The following is a 16,874-nucleotide window of genomic DNA, read 5'->3' on the forward strand; positions in this document are numbered from 1 at the left end:
CAACGCTGTTCCTTTATTAGAAATTCCGATACAGCTAGCATGTTTAACGTAACCCGCTTCCTTCAGGATTGTTATGTTATGTCTTTAACGTAACCAGTTTTATATATTTATCTTTTCCGTCTCCAGTTTTAACATGCTATGTTCTCTAATACGGTTACACCTGTTCACAAATCGTTCTTAACCTTATACTATCTTAAAATAATATTACTTTTATCAATATGAAGCTAATCATGTTATAGTATTAACACTATATATTAATAGGGTACTTGAGCTTCTTGATTAATGAATTCACAAATTGAACCTCAAGTGAGTTTACGTTTTCCTGCGCAGTGCCAAACTTGCTTACATGGACAATCTCGTTTAAAAACAAGAGGATAAAGCAATCAAACTCCGCTCGTATTTTTGATTGAAAGGGATAAAATATATATCTCGTTAAGTATGATTTTTTAATGTTTGCATGAAGTTCGTGTCGCTGCACGTTTTCCGACATCTTTTAAAAATGTATTTTTCTATAACACCTGATGTGTTCATAGATGTTACAGTTAGAAAATCATCCGTATTACCATAAAAACATCTAGAAATTCATTGGTATTACCAGTAAAGATCTCAAAAATTATTTATATTGCTATAAAGAACATGAAAAGTCATCCGTATTACCATAAAAAATTTGTCTTACTTCATTGTCTTACTTGATTCTTTTTGTACATTGTTTTAACGTCAAGTTAAAATAAATATATATATATATAGAGGCACATTTTGTATTATTCTTCCAACTTGACAGCCTTAATTGTCAGCATACATTGAGAAACTACTAACATGTACTTTTTTTACGCAAAGAATTTGGTAATATGAGCAGGGGCGTAGCCAAAATGGTCATTGAGGGGGGGTTAGTTTGAGTGCTGGGTATAAGCGCCGAAGGCCATGCTAGGGGGGATGGATGCCCTTCCGGGAAACTTTAAATAAAACATAAATAAAAAGCCTGAATTATGCATTCTGAGACCACCTTTTTGGCAAATTTTAGAATGGCACACTGAGGTATTTGTCTTATTTTTTAATCATAAATAAATATATAGGCCTATATATATATATATAACTTAAAATTATCAGGCCCAGCAAAGTAGGCCTACTGTCCTGTCATCAACATATAAAATATAGAGTCGCTCAGGAGAGTGCAAAATATATGCATAGTGTTTATAATCTGTATTCAAATATCATGAACAGTGTATATTTAGATTCCCTGGATATCAAGAATTAACTTCACAAATAAACAATGGGTGGCACCGTGGCAGGCTGGCAGCACCATGGAATTAACCTAGTACCATTGACAAACAGAAGTTGCGATAAACAATCATTCACTATGTCAAGCCTGAAAAAGCAAAAGACACTGCATGGGTTCTTTAAACCCATTCATGAGGCTGAACCTGATCAATCTGCTGCAGCCAATTAGGTTGAATCAGAATTATCAACTGAATTGTCAGAGTCATCACTGTGGCCTTCAACCAGTGCTGCCACTACCACCTCAGGTCCAGTCTGGGACATTGGAAATTACATTTCTGATAATGTCAGCATTGGTAAACAGGTAAGTCGACTCCTCATTATATTAATTTTGTATTAAAAATCGTGCAAACACTCTGATGAGTTTTAGACTGAATATTCATTGTTGCTAGTGAGTGTTAGGCCTGCTCTGTGAAGTACAGCTCTAAGCCTTTCTCTTCGAGGTTATTGTACTCTCATAACAAACTTCCCTATGTGCAAAATAACTTAATTAGAACTATGTTTTTCTGTCTCTTTTAGATAAACGCTGAAACCAAAAAATGCCTCCTTGACAATGTCTGGAAGCCAGGGAGTGATTATGTTTTCCCCAGTGTGGTCCAAGAAAGCTGCGTTTTCAGCATCGTTGGCTTTCACAGTGGAGATGGATACTCTACAGTCAACACGCAAAGGGTGCTTTCTACAAGTACTGCTGTCTTTTTGCTCCTGATGGTGCTAGTGTTGGAAGCCACAAATTGGGACAACTAGTGAAATGTCCATACACAAACTGGAAGAAGACTGTTGAAGACTTCAGGGCACATGAATTGAAACAGTACCACCAAGACAGCAAGGAAAAAGCTAACAATTTTCTACAGGTCGTAAACACATGTTCATCTGTGCACTTGCAGCTTGATGCAACTTACAAGCAAGAAATTGAACAGAACCGGCAATATTTAATGCCTATTATTGATACTATATTGCTGTGTGGGAGACAAGGTTTGGCTTTAAGGGGAAATATGATTCTGGTCCAATGTTTTTTGGTGAAACTGATGAGGAGCTCATCAATAATGATGGGAATTTTCGGGCAATTTTGCGCTACAGGGCAAAGGGTGATGTCAAGCTTTCAGTAAGCCTTAAGAGTACAAAGAGGAATGCTACGTATCTGAGTCCTTAAATTCAAAGTGAAATCATCAATGCCTGCAATACTCATGTTCTTGATGCTTTGGTCAACAGGGTTAATGCTGTAAAGTGATTCTCAATATTAGCTGATGAAACAACAGGTATTTCAGGCATTGAACAGTTTTCACTGATATTTCCATGCCAATGACAACTCTGTTGCAATGAGAGAAGATATTTTGCAATTTATACTTGTTTATGATGTGACAGGCAGAGACTTGGGTGATGTTATCATAACCAATCTGACAAAATATGGTATTGACATTGCTTACCTGCGAGGACAATAGTACGACGGTTCTGCCTCTGTGAGTGAGAAAATAACTGATAAATTCCCACTTGCACCCTATGTACACTGCAGTGCCCATTCCCTAAACTTGGCAATTTCTGATGCTTGTAAAGAAGTTCCTGTGCGAAATTGCATGGGAGTAATTTCTAGCATTGAAAACTTTCTCAATACACCCAAACGAAAACACGTTTGGGCTCTTTCGGTGGAGAATAAAGCACCTGAATCGGAAAAAAAGTTTGAAAGGTCTCTGTGGGTTGAGAGGCATGACTCAGTCATTGTCTATCTAGAATTAATGCATGCAGTTGCAGATGCCCTTGAGACCATATCAGGTTGACAAGACAGAGATTCTGCCACGCAAGCCAATCAATTGTTGTATTCTATAACACAGCCAGAATTCATCATCACTCTACTTACCATTGCTAAATTGTTTTCCTTTAGTTTACCTCTGTGCAACTTACTGCAGCAACAGAACATTGATTTAAATGCTGCGATGCATCACGCAAAAATAGTGGAAGATTTAATCCGTTTATTCAGAAATAATACTGTGAATGAATTTAACAACATTTTCTGTGAGGCTCAAACTCTGTGTAGTGAGCTTCAAATTGACATTATAATGCCAAGGCAGGCAAAAAGACAGATGTACCGTGCTAACCCACAAACCACTAGCCCTGAGGAGTACCTTCGTATTGTTGTGTTTGTACCATTTGTTGATCACTTTCTTTCACAAATATGTGACCGTCTGTCCAGTCACAAAACTCTCCTTACAAACTTCATGTGTCTACTACCATCAGGATCTACCACAGAACCGTCAGAACCTACAGCACAACAATGTGACTAAATTAAAGAGTTGGTCAATATATACAAGGCTGACATTGATAGCACTTCACTAGCTGCAGAAGGTGAACTTAGGGTTTGGTACAAATCACTTGCGAACAACAGACCAAAAAATGTCAGAGATGCATATGCAATGTGCAATGCATAAATGTTCCCAGTCATTTCTAGACTGTTGAAAGTATTTGCCACGCTGCCTGTGTCAACGAGCTCAGTGGTGCGTTCGTTTTCAACTCTCAGAAGACTCAAAACGTATTTGAGAAATACCACCACTGAAGATCGATTGAATGGTCTGGCCTCATTATACATTCACCGTGATATTAAAGTTGAACCAAACTGTGTTATAGATGTCATGACAAGAACAAACAGGCGTTTGAGCCTTTCATAGATATTTGATTGTATTTTTCTAGTTCTGACAAAACTTGCTGTATTAAAAGAGTGTTCATTCAGAAATTTGCATTTGACCATTTGTCGTGTGTAAAATTATCTGCTATGCAATCACGGATCTTTATGAACTTGTCTAAAAAGTTTGGGTCCATGGGGGGTTTACCCCAACACCTCTCCCCTCTGGCTACATCCCTGAATATGAGTAACTTTCCGGAAAATGGCCGAAGTTTGCCTGGAAGGTTTATTTTGTTTTTTAGAATTTCGCGCAATGGTGCTCAAAGACTAACAGCGCTAACTGTCCCTAATTTAGCAATGTAAGGCTAGAGAGAAGGCAGTTAGACATCACAAGTCACCGCCAACTCTTGGGCTACTTTTTTATCAGAGAATAATGGGATTGACTAAACATTATAACGCCTCCACGGCTGAAAGGGCGATCATGTTTTGTAGGAGGATGATTCGAACCCGCGACCTCAGATTGCTAGAAAGGCTCAAACCAGTTGGCCATGCCGAGTCCACCTGGAGGGGTTACCTGTTTAAATCCCTCGCACCACCAGCGTTGTCTGTTAGTCAGTGGATATTAAAATTACGTCACAAAAATGGGCGCTTAACACACACCGTGAGAAGGTTATTGAGGAAAGATAACAATGTCATTACAATTAACTGATAAGCTTATGCACAGCACAGAACTTATTTATATCAAATTAAGATGCATGTCAATATATCACTGTGAATAATTAAACTTAAGTGTTTGGATTATATTTATTTGTTGCATCCTCGCAAAGCTACGCGAGGGCTACCCGTATTACTTGTCTTTAAGTTTGAAGTGTTAAAGGAAAGACAGATAGTCAACAGTATCAACCGTAAACTCTTGTACTGCTCTTGTAGGTAAAGTAGTGAGGCCTGATCGTTACTCCTATTATGTTCCCAAAATGCGAAGCGCATCTTTTTTCTTTTGATGATGTCAGATGAAAACTTCAGATCCACAGAACTGAACAGTAATCAATGGTCCACATGCTGCTCATTCACATCGTTAGTGCAGGAACGTCAATCACACTTCATGTCTTCCATCAACCATATTTTAGTCATTTCCTATCTTAAGCTTTAACCACAGCCATTAATGAGTTAGGTAATATAAAAACAAAATAAAATATATACTTACCTGTCGCCCCGGCATGGCCAGATGGTTAGGGAGCTTGACTCGCAGGTCGTGGGGACATTATAAAGTAATGATCAATCCTGTTATTCGTTAGCCTAAGAGTGAACTGTAGGTAATGATGACTAGCTGCCTTCATGTAGCTTCGCGCAAAATTCAAAAACCAAACTATACATACCTTTCATTTTACTTGTATAAAAATGGAAGCGTAGCCATTGTAACCTAAATTTAATACAGAAATTGATACGTAAGATTAACTTTTACACCAACTACAATCAAGTCGCTGTTACCTACAATATAGTTCCCAAACTGGAATCATTAGATAGAGAAAAATAATATTTTTAAACTTTCCTGAAACTGGACAAAAATATTTTTGAAAGAATTTTATTTATTGCGGTTTATATGACCGCACGATGTTGTTTCTGCTTCACAAGTTCTTTTTTGTTCTTGAAAGAACAAATTACAATTAAAATGCAAAGTATCTCAAAAAGGCTTTTAGTTATAGTTTCACGTACATCATTACGTGCGAATTCTCAATCAGGATGTATAATGTCATAAGGTCCTAACGCTAAAAATTCTACACCATAACAGAACTCGTTCAATTAATTTTACAATCATCAAAACAAAGTCACTAACATATTCAGCAGAATAAAACTTGTCAACTTCATTCTGAGAGACATTGTAACTTAGTCACGTCTCCTTCTCTTAAAAATACGTAAAATCAATTATTAAAACCATTGTAACCAAATCACGGTCACCCTCTCAGACATACAGAATGTAAACCTGAATCTTGTGTATTGTAACATACATTCTTTGTGACCATAATTGGTATTGTTTCATAACACATTTATATAAATCTTACGTCTTAATAGTCTCTGTGATATTAATGTTAATGATCGAAGATGTTCTGTATACAAGCTTACCATTTCTCCTATTTCCAAATAAAAAACTTCATGTGTGAGGGCATAGCTGTCATATCCCCGTGAGGTCATGAGATTCCAACACCGTTGAGATATATCACATGGTTTGGGATAAGGTCCCCTGAGACAGTAACAACAGGATGAAAGTAATTATTTATCTGTTAAAACAGAAAAAAACAAAAGTAACACCAGAAATGTTTATACCAAGTTACGGAATGTGGTGTGCAACACTGTGTTGAAAATATTGTTACGTTGTATCAACAGTTTTCCATCGTATTGTTAACACTTGTGCCAGAGTGTTATGTATTTATTGTTAACACACTCAAATCACAAACTAACCTAAGTACATTAAAACTAAGAAGTTTTTTTATGGTTAAGTATGTGAAGCTGATTTAAATGTATATGTGACAATCGGCAAGGACGCCACCTCATGGCCTGATCGCTTTTACTAATTGTGGTGTTCGTGTTGTGGTGATACAGATATAGCTTAGTATAGATGGCGTTTCATAAACAACTTGGTTTTTCGATAGAGTTTGTTTTGTTTGTTTTTTCAGTTCCGCACAAAGCTACACGAGTGCTCTCTGCACTAGCCGTCCCTAATTTAGCAGTGTAACCCTAGAGGGAAGGCAGCTAGTCACCACCCACCGCCAACTCTTGGGCTACACTTTTACCAACGAATAGTAGGATTGATTGTCATATTACAACGCCCTTACGACTGAAAGGGCGAGCATGTTTGGTGTGACTGGTATTCGAACCCGCGTCCCTCGGATTACGAGTCGAGTGCTTTAACCACCTGGCCATGCCGGGCCTTTTTGACAGAGAAGACAATTGTTTTTTTATGAGCATTCGTAGTTTCAAATTGCTAAAGTAGAGACTAAGTTACTGTTTTTTCAGAAGAAACAAATTAAAAAGCTTTTTGTTACAATTAATTTGCATATAAAGAATTTAAAGCACAGATGCACACTACTTATATATATATGTAGCTAATAGATAGTTCGATAGCACAAATAAATGGCAATAAGTAAATCGGAAATAATGTGGTGAACTCTTAGTATTGACTTTATAAATCCTAATTATTAGAGTATTACATACTTAGTATGTCCTCAGTAGATAAGCGGTAAGTATAAAGACTTACCATATTAAAATCCTTTGTTCGTTTCTCCATGGTGGACCAAGCACAAAAAGCCAACTGTTTAGCTTTGCATCAAAACAAACAAAAAACATATGCGTAACAAATGTAAAAAAAATAAACAAAAAATAGGAAGTAAGAATAGGAGCACCCAGAAATAAGGGAACAAGTTAGGAATGGGTGGGATAACATTACAGCATTTGATGGTTTTTGAAACTGTGCAACGTAAAAGTAGATGTGGCCATCGTTTTAAACATTCCGACTTTGTGTGTTTTTTGTAACTTGGTAATTGTTCAAACCAGATGAAAGGTGTATATAGCTAATATTTTTCTGTGGTAAACTTTATTTCAGCAACCTTCATGTTTGTAATCAAATTACGCGACCCTACCGAAATGCATGACATCATAAGGGGGTATTTGATGTCAGAAGTGAGACAGTAAGCTCCAATAGTCATACCTTCCTATCTGATTTGTAAGGGGTAGGACAACAGAATAGTATCAAAACCATTGATTTCTGATTCTTTTAATTTTGTTGATTATTTAGAAAGAATTAGATAGCTATTAATAAATATCAATTCAAATTTTTAATTGGGTCAAAATTTAAAAAAATAAACACAAAGTAAGAATGGGTGAAACGACAGCAATACCCACTTTGAAGTTGTTAAAACAACCAAGTGTTGTAATGTTATCCTAACTACTTCTACCTTGATTCTTTACTTTTTGTTACTCCCATTCTTACCTAATGCTTTTAATTACTTTTTTTACAGATGTCTTATTTTTTACAATAAATATTGAAATTAACTAGGCTATAGGCTTATTCTTTTTATGGCTTTTCTTAGAGTTTTCTCCCAATATTTCCTTGTTTTTGCTGAGATCTTTGCTACGGCTTTTTTCTTTCTCATCTAGCTAGGGTGGCAGTCCTTTCTTTGGCTGCATTAATGGCTAAAGCTTGTTTCTTATATTTACCATCACTGTTTCTAACCTTGTCTTTATTGTTGCAATAATGCTTTTTTCACTGAGATAGACTCTTCAAGGTTATCAACATAAGATTTTAGTTAGAATAACTTACGTATCCCACGTTTATTTATTTAGTTGATACAGCTGCATGTTGATCATGTAGCGCGTGCGCATAAGCATTCGTGCACGAACAAGTGACATGAGAAATGATTGTCACTTGGCAACTCATAGAGTGTACTTATAATCACAGAATATGACTATTAGTGTATTGTTAGCTTGTTAGTAGTGTTGCAAAATGGTTATTAATATTACTTGTTATTACCAAGATTATAAATTAAACTAAGAAAAACGCTTTTAGCTAGGGTAACTAATTCAATCATTTACACTTAGGATAATTGATAGCAGATCATTATGTTCCTGATAATGCCTTTACTGATAAAACCATGGTCATGAAAAATAAAGTATATGTGAAGCGTACAATTATTTTTTGTTTTTCCTTGAGTGCTGTAATGTGCATTTAGATTTTCATAAAGTGAAAACAGGAGAGAGCTATATCTTTCCAAAAGGCGCAGATAGCCTAATTGCTTTGCGCCATAAAACGCCAAACCAACCAACCAACCTTTCCAACAACGTTAGTCCATCAGTCAGAAACTCAAAAATACAAAAGTGTGATTGTGTGAAATTTTTATTTTTACTCTACCGACTTTCTCAAGTGCTTTGGCAGCTTGTTACTTTGCAGTTGATTTGTTTACTACTCAACAGTGAGTGTAAAGTGCTTACAAAGTTTTTTTGCATGCTGTTTGAAGTGTGCTTTAGGTTTTAATTTGTATTGCATATCTGGTCCATTCCTATTGCAAGTTCTACCGTATTTATCACAATATTGTTAGTAATGACGTAGCGAGGAGCGTTACGTACACATGATCTGTTTCGATGTATTACACAGGACTGTTCGAACAGAAATGTTCAGTAATTTAATGAACTCATGTTTTGACCATTATATCATAATGGGTCATTATGCAGGACTGTCCAGTAATTTAATATGTCCACGTTTTGAACATGATTTAAATTCATTGCATAGAACTGCTCAGTAACTGAACATAATCATGTTTTTATATACAATTTAAATTAATTACGTACAAATGTTCAGTAACTTAACATGTCTTTATTTTGAGATCATTACCTAGAAATGTTCAATAGCTTAGCATATACTTGTTTTGATTATCATTTAATGATTATTTATGTAGAAATGTTCAGTAACTTAGCATGCCCATATTTTGAACATTTCTTAGCAAGGTATTACACATAATTTTATTAACACCATTTTAATGGTACATTATACAAAATAATATTATAAAAATTTGATGCTCTGAAATCAACAGCCAGAAGGTATTAATTGAGAAACAAAAGTATGTTAATATAGAACCCAAAATAAAGATATTTGAATTGCTAACAATAGAACAATACATTGGTTTCTTAGAAACATTTATGACAAAATAATACTAATAAGTTTTTAAACAATCAAATTTTTATAAAAGATAAGTAGGTATTAATGTATAAGTAGCCCAGATAGCTATAGTAATATAAAAGGTTTTAATAGTCAAGAAAATATTTGATACGAGAAAGTCAAAACTACAAAAACTGAATTATTTAAAATGGAAAATATCTTATCCTTGCTTTGGCAACTCACAGTAATCATGTTAATCATGTTAGTCTGAGTCACAGGAATGATATAATTTTTCAGTTTTCAAGTAACTCAGTTTCTGTAGTTTTGACTTTCTTGTTTCAATCCTTTTTCTGGCATTAAAACTTGCAGTATAACTATAGCTAGTTAGGGTACGCATATATCAATCCATGCTTGTCTATACAAAATGTAATTTTTTTATTGTACTTGTTTGTTTCCTTTTATTGTTGTTGTTTTTTTGCGCCCCAGTAATACTAGTTTTATTACTTATCAAGATTTCTACCAACTCTCGAAATCTTATTATACATCAGTAGTAACATTTCTTCATTTATATATAAATACATATAACTATTTTCTTCGGTACAAAAAAAGAATCGAAGGACTCCAGACAGAATAGTTCTCTGAAAGAATTAGAGCAATGAGATTCTCACTTTTTCTGCACCCTTATCTGGAAAAGTCACTTATTTACATAAATGAAAATTCGTTGAAGAAGTGAAATTTTGATCAACTCCAATAACATATATACAGCGATTTATAAGTACAATAAGCTGTGAAATAGTCATTGTTAATATTCAAATATTTTAAAAGTAGTTTTAAACTGGCAGTGTTTATGGTTGTAGTTTTGTTTTATATCACCACCCCTATTGGAAGGGTATAGAAAGGGGTTGTTTGCTTGGCTATACATGCAGATTTTACAAGGGAAATTGATAGTACAAGCTCAAATGTTGCCAAACGCAACTTAATTGATGGGAGATCTGAAAACATGCCCCAAGAAAATAAATATAATAATGTAATTTACAGTTGCTACATAACTCAAATATGTAAAAGTAGGGGTGCTACAGCACCCTTAGTTCCGACCTCTCTGATTCTTATTATTATGATTATTTTGACCTACCGTACTAAATAATAGGTGCTACATTTAATAGAATGGCTCACGTTCTCCAAATTTTACACGTTTTCAGGATAACTACACTATAAATATTAATGTTAAAAACAATACTTATTTGGAGCCTAAAACTTCCTGTAGACGCTCATCAGAATCGGTATCAGTAAGCTTAATAATCAGAGAAGAGAAAATATATTATTTTTAACTGTTAACTTTTAACTTACTTGGAGCCGAGAATTTCCTGCAAACACTCGTCAGATTCGGTTTCAGTGAGTTTAACGGTGAGAGAAGAGAGCGGAAATTCTTGTAAGTCAGGTCTGATGTAACGTGTAGGCTTGACTAACGCCCACTGTCCACGTCTCAGTAGTCTTCCTATCTCTGAATAATGTGGTAGATAGTTTGACATAATTTAGACCAACGTAGACTTTGAAGTTATGTAACATTTTACACTGGTAAGTCGTTAATGGTGAATACAGTTTAATTCATGACCTAAACTAAAAATTCTAAGGATAAGAGTTTCATTACGAATACTCGGCGATAATTTTATATAAACCAGGAGAGTCGTAACAATTAAAAAATGTTGGGAAACAAACGCACTACCGATAGACTATCTTGGACAAGTAGAAATTCATAAAATAAAGAGTTACCAGTAAATTAATAGTAGAAGATGTTGACACGTAAAGAGTGTGGCCCCAGTAAACAATATTAACGCTGCGGTTGCGCAATGCGATGTACCAGAAAAATAATAGTAGAACATGTTGACGCTGTAGTTCCACAACCCGTTCTTACCAGGTAACTAATAGTAAAATATATTGATGCTGTGTTTCTATAAACCGTTCTTTGCAGTAAACTAATAGTAGAACAGGTAGAAGCTGTGGTTGCATAATCTGTTGTTGTTGTTGTTGTTTTGAATTAAGCACGAAGCTATACAATGGGCTATCTGTGCTCTGCCCACCACGGGTATCAAAACCCGGTTTTTAGCGTTCTAAGTCCGCAGACATACCGCTAAGCCACTGGGGGCAGCATAATCTGTTCTTACCAGTAAACTTATTGTGAAATATGTTGATGCTATGGCTCTATGATCTGTTCTTAACAGTAAAATAATAGCAGAACATGTTGTCACTGTAGTTCCATAATCTGTTCTTACCAGTGATAGTAGAACATACTGACGCTGTAGTTCCATAATCTGTTCTTACCAGTGATAGTAGAACATACTGACGCTGTAGTTCCATAATCTGTTCTTACCAGTGATAGTAGAACATACTGACGCTGTGGTTCCATAATCTGTTATTACTAGTGATAGTAGAACATACTGACGCTGTGGTTCCATAATCTGTTATTACCAGTGATAGTAGAACATACTGACGCTGTAGTTCCATAATCTGTTCTTACCAGTGATAGTAGAACATACTGACGCTGTGGTTCCATAATCTGTTATTACCAGTGATAGTAGAACATACTGACGCTGTGGTTCCATAATCTGTTCTTACCAGTGATAGTAGAACATACTGACGCTGTAGTTCCATAATCTGTTCTTACCAGTGATAGTAGAACATACTGACGCTGTGGTTCCATAAATTCTTCTTACCAGTGAACTAATGGTAGAATATGTTAACTCTGTGCTTGCATAACTTGTTCTTACCAGTAAACTAACATTAGAACATGTTGACAATGGGGTTCCCGAACCTGTTCTTGACAGGAAACTAATAGTAAAATATATTGACGCTGGGGTTCCATAATCTGTTTGTACCAGTAAATTAACAGTAAAATATGTTGACGTGCTTCCATAACATGTTCTTACCAGTAAACTAATAGTAAGATATGTTGACGCTGGGATTCCATAATCTGTTCTTACCCGTAAACTAATAGTAAAATGTGTTGAAGCTGTAGTTCCATAATTTGTTATTACCAGTAAATTTATAGTGGGATATGTTAACGCTGTGGTAGCATAACCTTTTCTTACAGTAAACTAGTAGTAAAATATATTGACTCTGTGGCTCCATAATCTATTATTACCAGTAAAGTAATAGTAAAATATATTGACGCTGTGGTTCCATAACCTGTTTGTACCAGTAAGTTAATAGTAAAATATGTTGACGATATGGTTCCATAATCCGTTCTTACGAGCGCGCCCCCCGCTAGTACAGCGGTATGTCTCCGGATTTACAACGTTAAAATCAGGGGTTCGATTCCCCTAGGTGGGCTCAGCAGATAGTCCGATGTGGCTTTGCTATAAGAAAAACAGAGAAAACACACACTCTTACGAGTGAACTACGATTAAAATATGTGGACGCTGTGGTTGCATAATCTCTTACTCAAAGTAAACTAGTAGTAAAATATATTGATACTGTGGTTCAACAATCTATTCTTACCAATAAAGTAAAAGTAAAATATATTGACTGTGTGGTTCCATATCCTGTTCGTACCAGCGAACTAATACTGAAATATGTTGATGCTGGGGTTCTATAACCCATTCTTACCAGTAAAGTAATGGTAGAACATGTTGACGCTGTGCTTCCATAATCTGTTCTTAACGTAAACTAATACCAGTAAACTAATACTGAAATATGTTGACGCTGTGGTTCCATAATTTGTTATTACCACTAAACTAATAGTAAAATATACTCTTCAAAACAAGAAACGCAAAAGGGATATTTTTTTTATTTTAAAGAGAAATATATGTAATAACGTTACAAGCTCAGAGTATGTAATGTTACACATGTTAAGGCACTGATTGTCAGACCAAAATGACAATAAAAGTTGTGCACTTTGAAAACGGAGGAAATAATCGGATTTTTCGCCAAAACGCATACGTGTCCAATAAATTTGTTTGAGAGATCTGCATGTTCTGCAAGTGCAACATGTGCAAAATCTCTATAAAAGTGATGGGTTCTCGGTTTCCATAGCTCAGTGTTAAGCCACCGACACGCACGCAATACAGTTACGCTAAGTCTGACTGAAGCACAACGCAACAACGCCATTGGTCGCTTGGAAGCAGGCAAATCTCGATCAGATATTGCCAGAGCTGTGAATGTCCACCTAAGCACCATCACAAGGCTATGGAATCGTCACCAACAACATGGATCAACTCGTGACCGTCCACGATCTGGCAGACCTCGTGTGACCACGCCCGCACAAGATCACTACATCCGGTTACATCACCTTCGGGATAGGACCACCACTGCGACGTTTACTGCCTCAACCATACCAGGGCTGCGTAGGATTTCCGATCAAACCGTACGCAACAGTCTACGAGATGCAGGAATCCGACCTCGACGTCCAGTCAGAGGCGTCATCCTCACCATGTAACATCGTCTAGCACGGCTGCAGAGGACTCGGGCACATCGGGTATGGCCTCATCGACGATGGAGGCATGTTTGGTTCAGCGATGAATCACGTTTTATGCTTCGTAGGCAGGATGGAAGGACCCGTGTTTACTGTCGCCGAGGTGAACGTTTTGCAGCAAACTGTGTGCAGAATGTTGACAGATATGGTGGTGGCAGCGTCATGAGTGGGCTGCCATCGCCTACAATGCCAGAACAGACCTTTTGCACATTAGAGGGAATCTTACGGCTCAACGATACGTCGACGAGATTCTTAGGCCCCATGTGCAACCCATCATGGTGAACGTCAACGACGGCTTTCAACATGACAACGCCCGTCCTCACACAGCCCGACTCACCACTGTCTTCTTGAGACACCACAACATCAACGTTCTTCCCTGGCCCTCCAGATCACCAGATTTAAACCCAATCAAACATCTTTTGGACGAGTTGGACCGACGTCTGCGACGGCGACAACCTCAACCGCAGACTCTACCTCAGCTTGCAGCAGCTTTGCAGGCTGAGTGGACAGCCATTCCACAGGATGTGATTCGTCATCTCATCGCTTTCATGGGCAGGAGATGCCAAGCGGTTATTGATGCTCACGGGGAGCATACTCGTTATTGACGTTGAGTGACGTTAAACTTCACCTAGTGAGCGTGGACTTCGCCTTTGCAGACTTTGGATGTTCAGTAGTGAATGTGCAAAGTTTCACACATGTCATACAGAACTACCCAGAATAAACTTGTTAACAATTTGTCTCATATTTTACCTTTTGCGTTTTCTTTATTTGAATAGTATATGTTGACGCTGTGGTTCCATAATTTGATCTTACCTGTAAACTAATAGTAATATATGTTGACGATGTGGTTCCATAATTTGATCTTATCAGTAAACTAATAGTAAAATATGTTGACGTTGTGGTTCCATAATTTGATCTTATCAGTAAACTAATACTAAAATGTGTTGACGCTGTGGTTCTATAACCTGTTCTTACCAGTAATCTAATGCTGAAATATGTTGACGCTGTGGTTCCATAATTTGATCTTATCAGTAAACTAATACTAAAATGTGTTGACGCTGTGGTTCTATAACCTGTTCTTACCAGTAATCTAATGCTGAAATATGTTGACGCTGTGGTTCCATAATTTGATCTTATCAGTAAACTAATACTAAAATGTGTTGACGCTGTGGTTCTATAACCTGTTCTTACCAGTAATCTAATGCTGAAATATGTTGACGCTGTGGTTCCATAATCTGTTTTTTTTTCCAGTAAACTAATAAGGAAATATTTTGAGAATGTTGTTTCATAATCTATTCTTACCTGTAAACTAATAGTGAAATATTTTGAGAATGTGGTTCCATAATCTATTCTTACCAGTAAACTAATAGTAAAATGCGTTGACGCTGTAGTTTCATAATGTGTTCTTACTAGTAAAGTAATAATAAAATATATTGATGCTGTAGTGCCATAATTTGTTATTACCAGTAAACTTATAGTAAACTATGTTAACGCTGTCATTGCATAGCCTGTTCTTACAAGTAAACCAACAGTAAAATATGTTGACGCTGTGCTTCTATACAATGTTCTTACCAATAAACTAATAGTAAAATATGTTGACGCTTTGATTTCATAGCCCGTTCTTACCAATAAACTAATAGTAGAACATGTTGACGGTGAGGTTCCATAATTTCTTCTTACCAATGAATTAATTTATGGATAAATGTTATTGATATTAACTGAACTCACTATTTAGTTTATAGATATATGTTATTCATGGTAACTGAATCCAATATGCAGTTTATATATATATATATATATATATATATAAACGAGGGCTGTTAAAAAATACGCGGACTGACGTCATAAAACAAAATGTACTTTATTTAGAAGTTACAGGTCTGGGATCCCTTCAAAGTACTCTCCTCCCAACGCACACACTTATCCCAACGGTGTTTCCACTAGTTGAAACAGTCCTGGTACGCTTCTTTTGTAATGTCCTCCAGCTCCTTCGTCGCATTTGCCTTAATCTCGGGAATCGTCTCAAATATTCTTCCTTTCAAGGGTCTTTTGAGTTTGGGGAACAAGAAAAAATCGCAAGGAGCAAGGTCAGGTGAGTAGGGGGGTGGGAAAGAACATTGATCGAGTGTTTGGCCAAAAACTCACGAGTTCTGAGGCACAAATTTCGCAGCAACGCGGTGCATCTTCACTTTTTCGGTCAAAATCTCGTAACAAGATCCAACTGATATCCCACACTCTTCAGCAAGCTCCCTGACAGTCAGACGTCGATTTGCCCGCACCAGGGTGTTGATTTTGTCGACGTGTGGGTCGTCAGTTGACATGGAAGGACGTCCAGGACGCTCATCATCTTCAATGGACTGTCGACCATCCTTAAAACGTTCATGCCACTTAAAACATGCCGTAAGATTTATAGCAACATCACCGTAAGCCGTGTTAAGCATAACAAAAGTTTCAGTCGCAGATTTTCCAAGTTTAACACAAAATTTCACAGCAAGTCGTTGCTCCTTCAGGTCATTCATTCTGAAATCCGCCAAACGAAAAAATCGCACTTCACTTAAAACCGCGTAGCTAATACACAAATGAAGATATCTGCAATCGGAAAATGGTGTCGTAATCAGCTGATCTGTGCAAACCTAGCGACACCAAGCGGATTCCCTTGGAACCAACTGGAGCCGCGCAATTCAAACAGTCCGCGTATTTTTTGAACAGACCTCGTATATATCATTAATGTTAACTAAGTCCACTATTTAGTTTTAGGTATATGTTATTAATGTTAACTGAACCCACACTGAAGTTTATAGATATATGTTAATGACGTTAACTGAGCCCACTATGTTGTTTATAGAAATATGTTACTAACGTTAACTGAACCC

The 16,874-nt window shown here is 36.6% G+C and overlaps 1 protein-coding gene and 1 long non-coding RNA gene across 2 annotated transcripts in view; one reads left to right on the forward strand and one right to left on the reverse strand.

Annotated features, from left to right (window-relative positions):
- LOC143222701 (UPF0764 protein C16orf89 homolog) overlaps positions 1-16,874 on the reverse strand; it is a 32,736-nt gene that overhangs the window by 12,745 nt on the left and 3,117 nt on the right. Inside the window, exons 3-4 of the mRNA XM_076449563.1 lie at positions 10,881-11,034; positions 6,008-6,125 (exon numbers count right to left, since the gene is read on the reverse strand). Of these exons, the coding sequence (XP_076305678.1) occupies positions 6,008-6,125; positions 10,881-11,034 (272 nt within the window). The remainder of the gene's footprint in view (positions 1-6,007; positions 6,126-10,880; positions 11,035-16,874) is intronic.
- LOC143222702 (uncharacterized) overlaps positions 10,976-16,874 on the forward strand; it is a 48,850-nt gene continuing 42,951 nt past the window's right edge. Inside the window, exon 1 of the long non-coding RNA XR_013012423.1 lies at positions 10,976-11,108. This is a non-coding gene — a long non-coding RNA (uncharacterized LOC143222702). The remainder of the gene's footprint in view (positions 11,109-16,874) is intronic.

This window comes from Tachypleus tridentatus, chromosome 8 (assembly GCF_004210375.1).
Source record: "Tachypleus tridentatus isolate NWPU-2018 chromosome 8, ASM421037v1, whole genome shotgun sequence".
NCBI classification, from domain to species: Eukaryota; Metazoa; Arthropoda; class Merostomata; order Xiphosura; family Limulidae; genus Tachypleus; species Tachypleus tridentatus.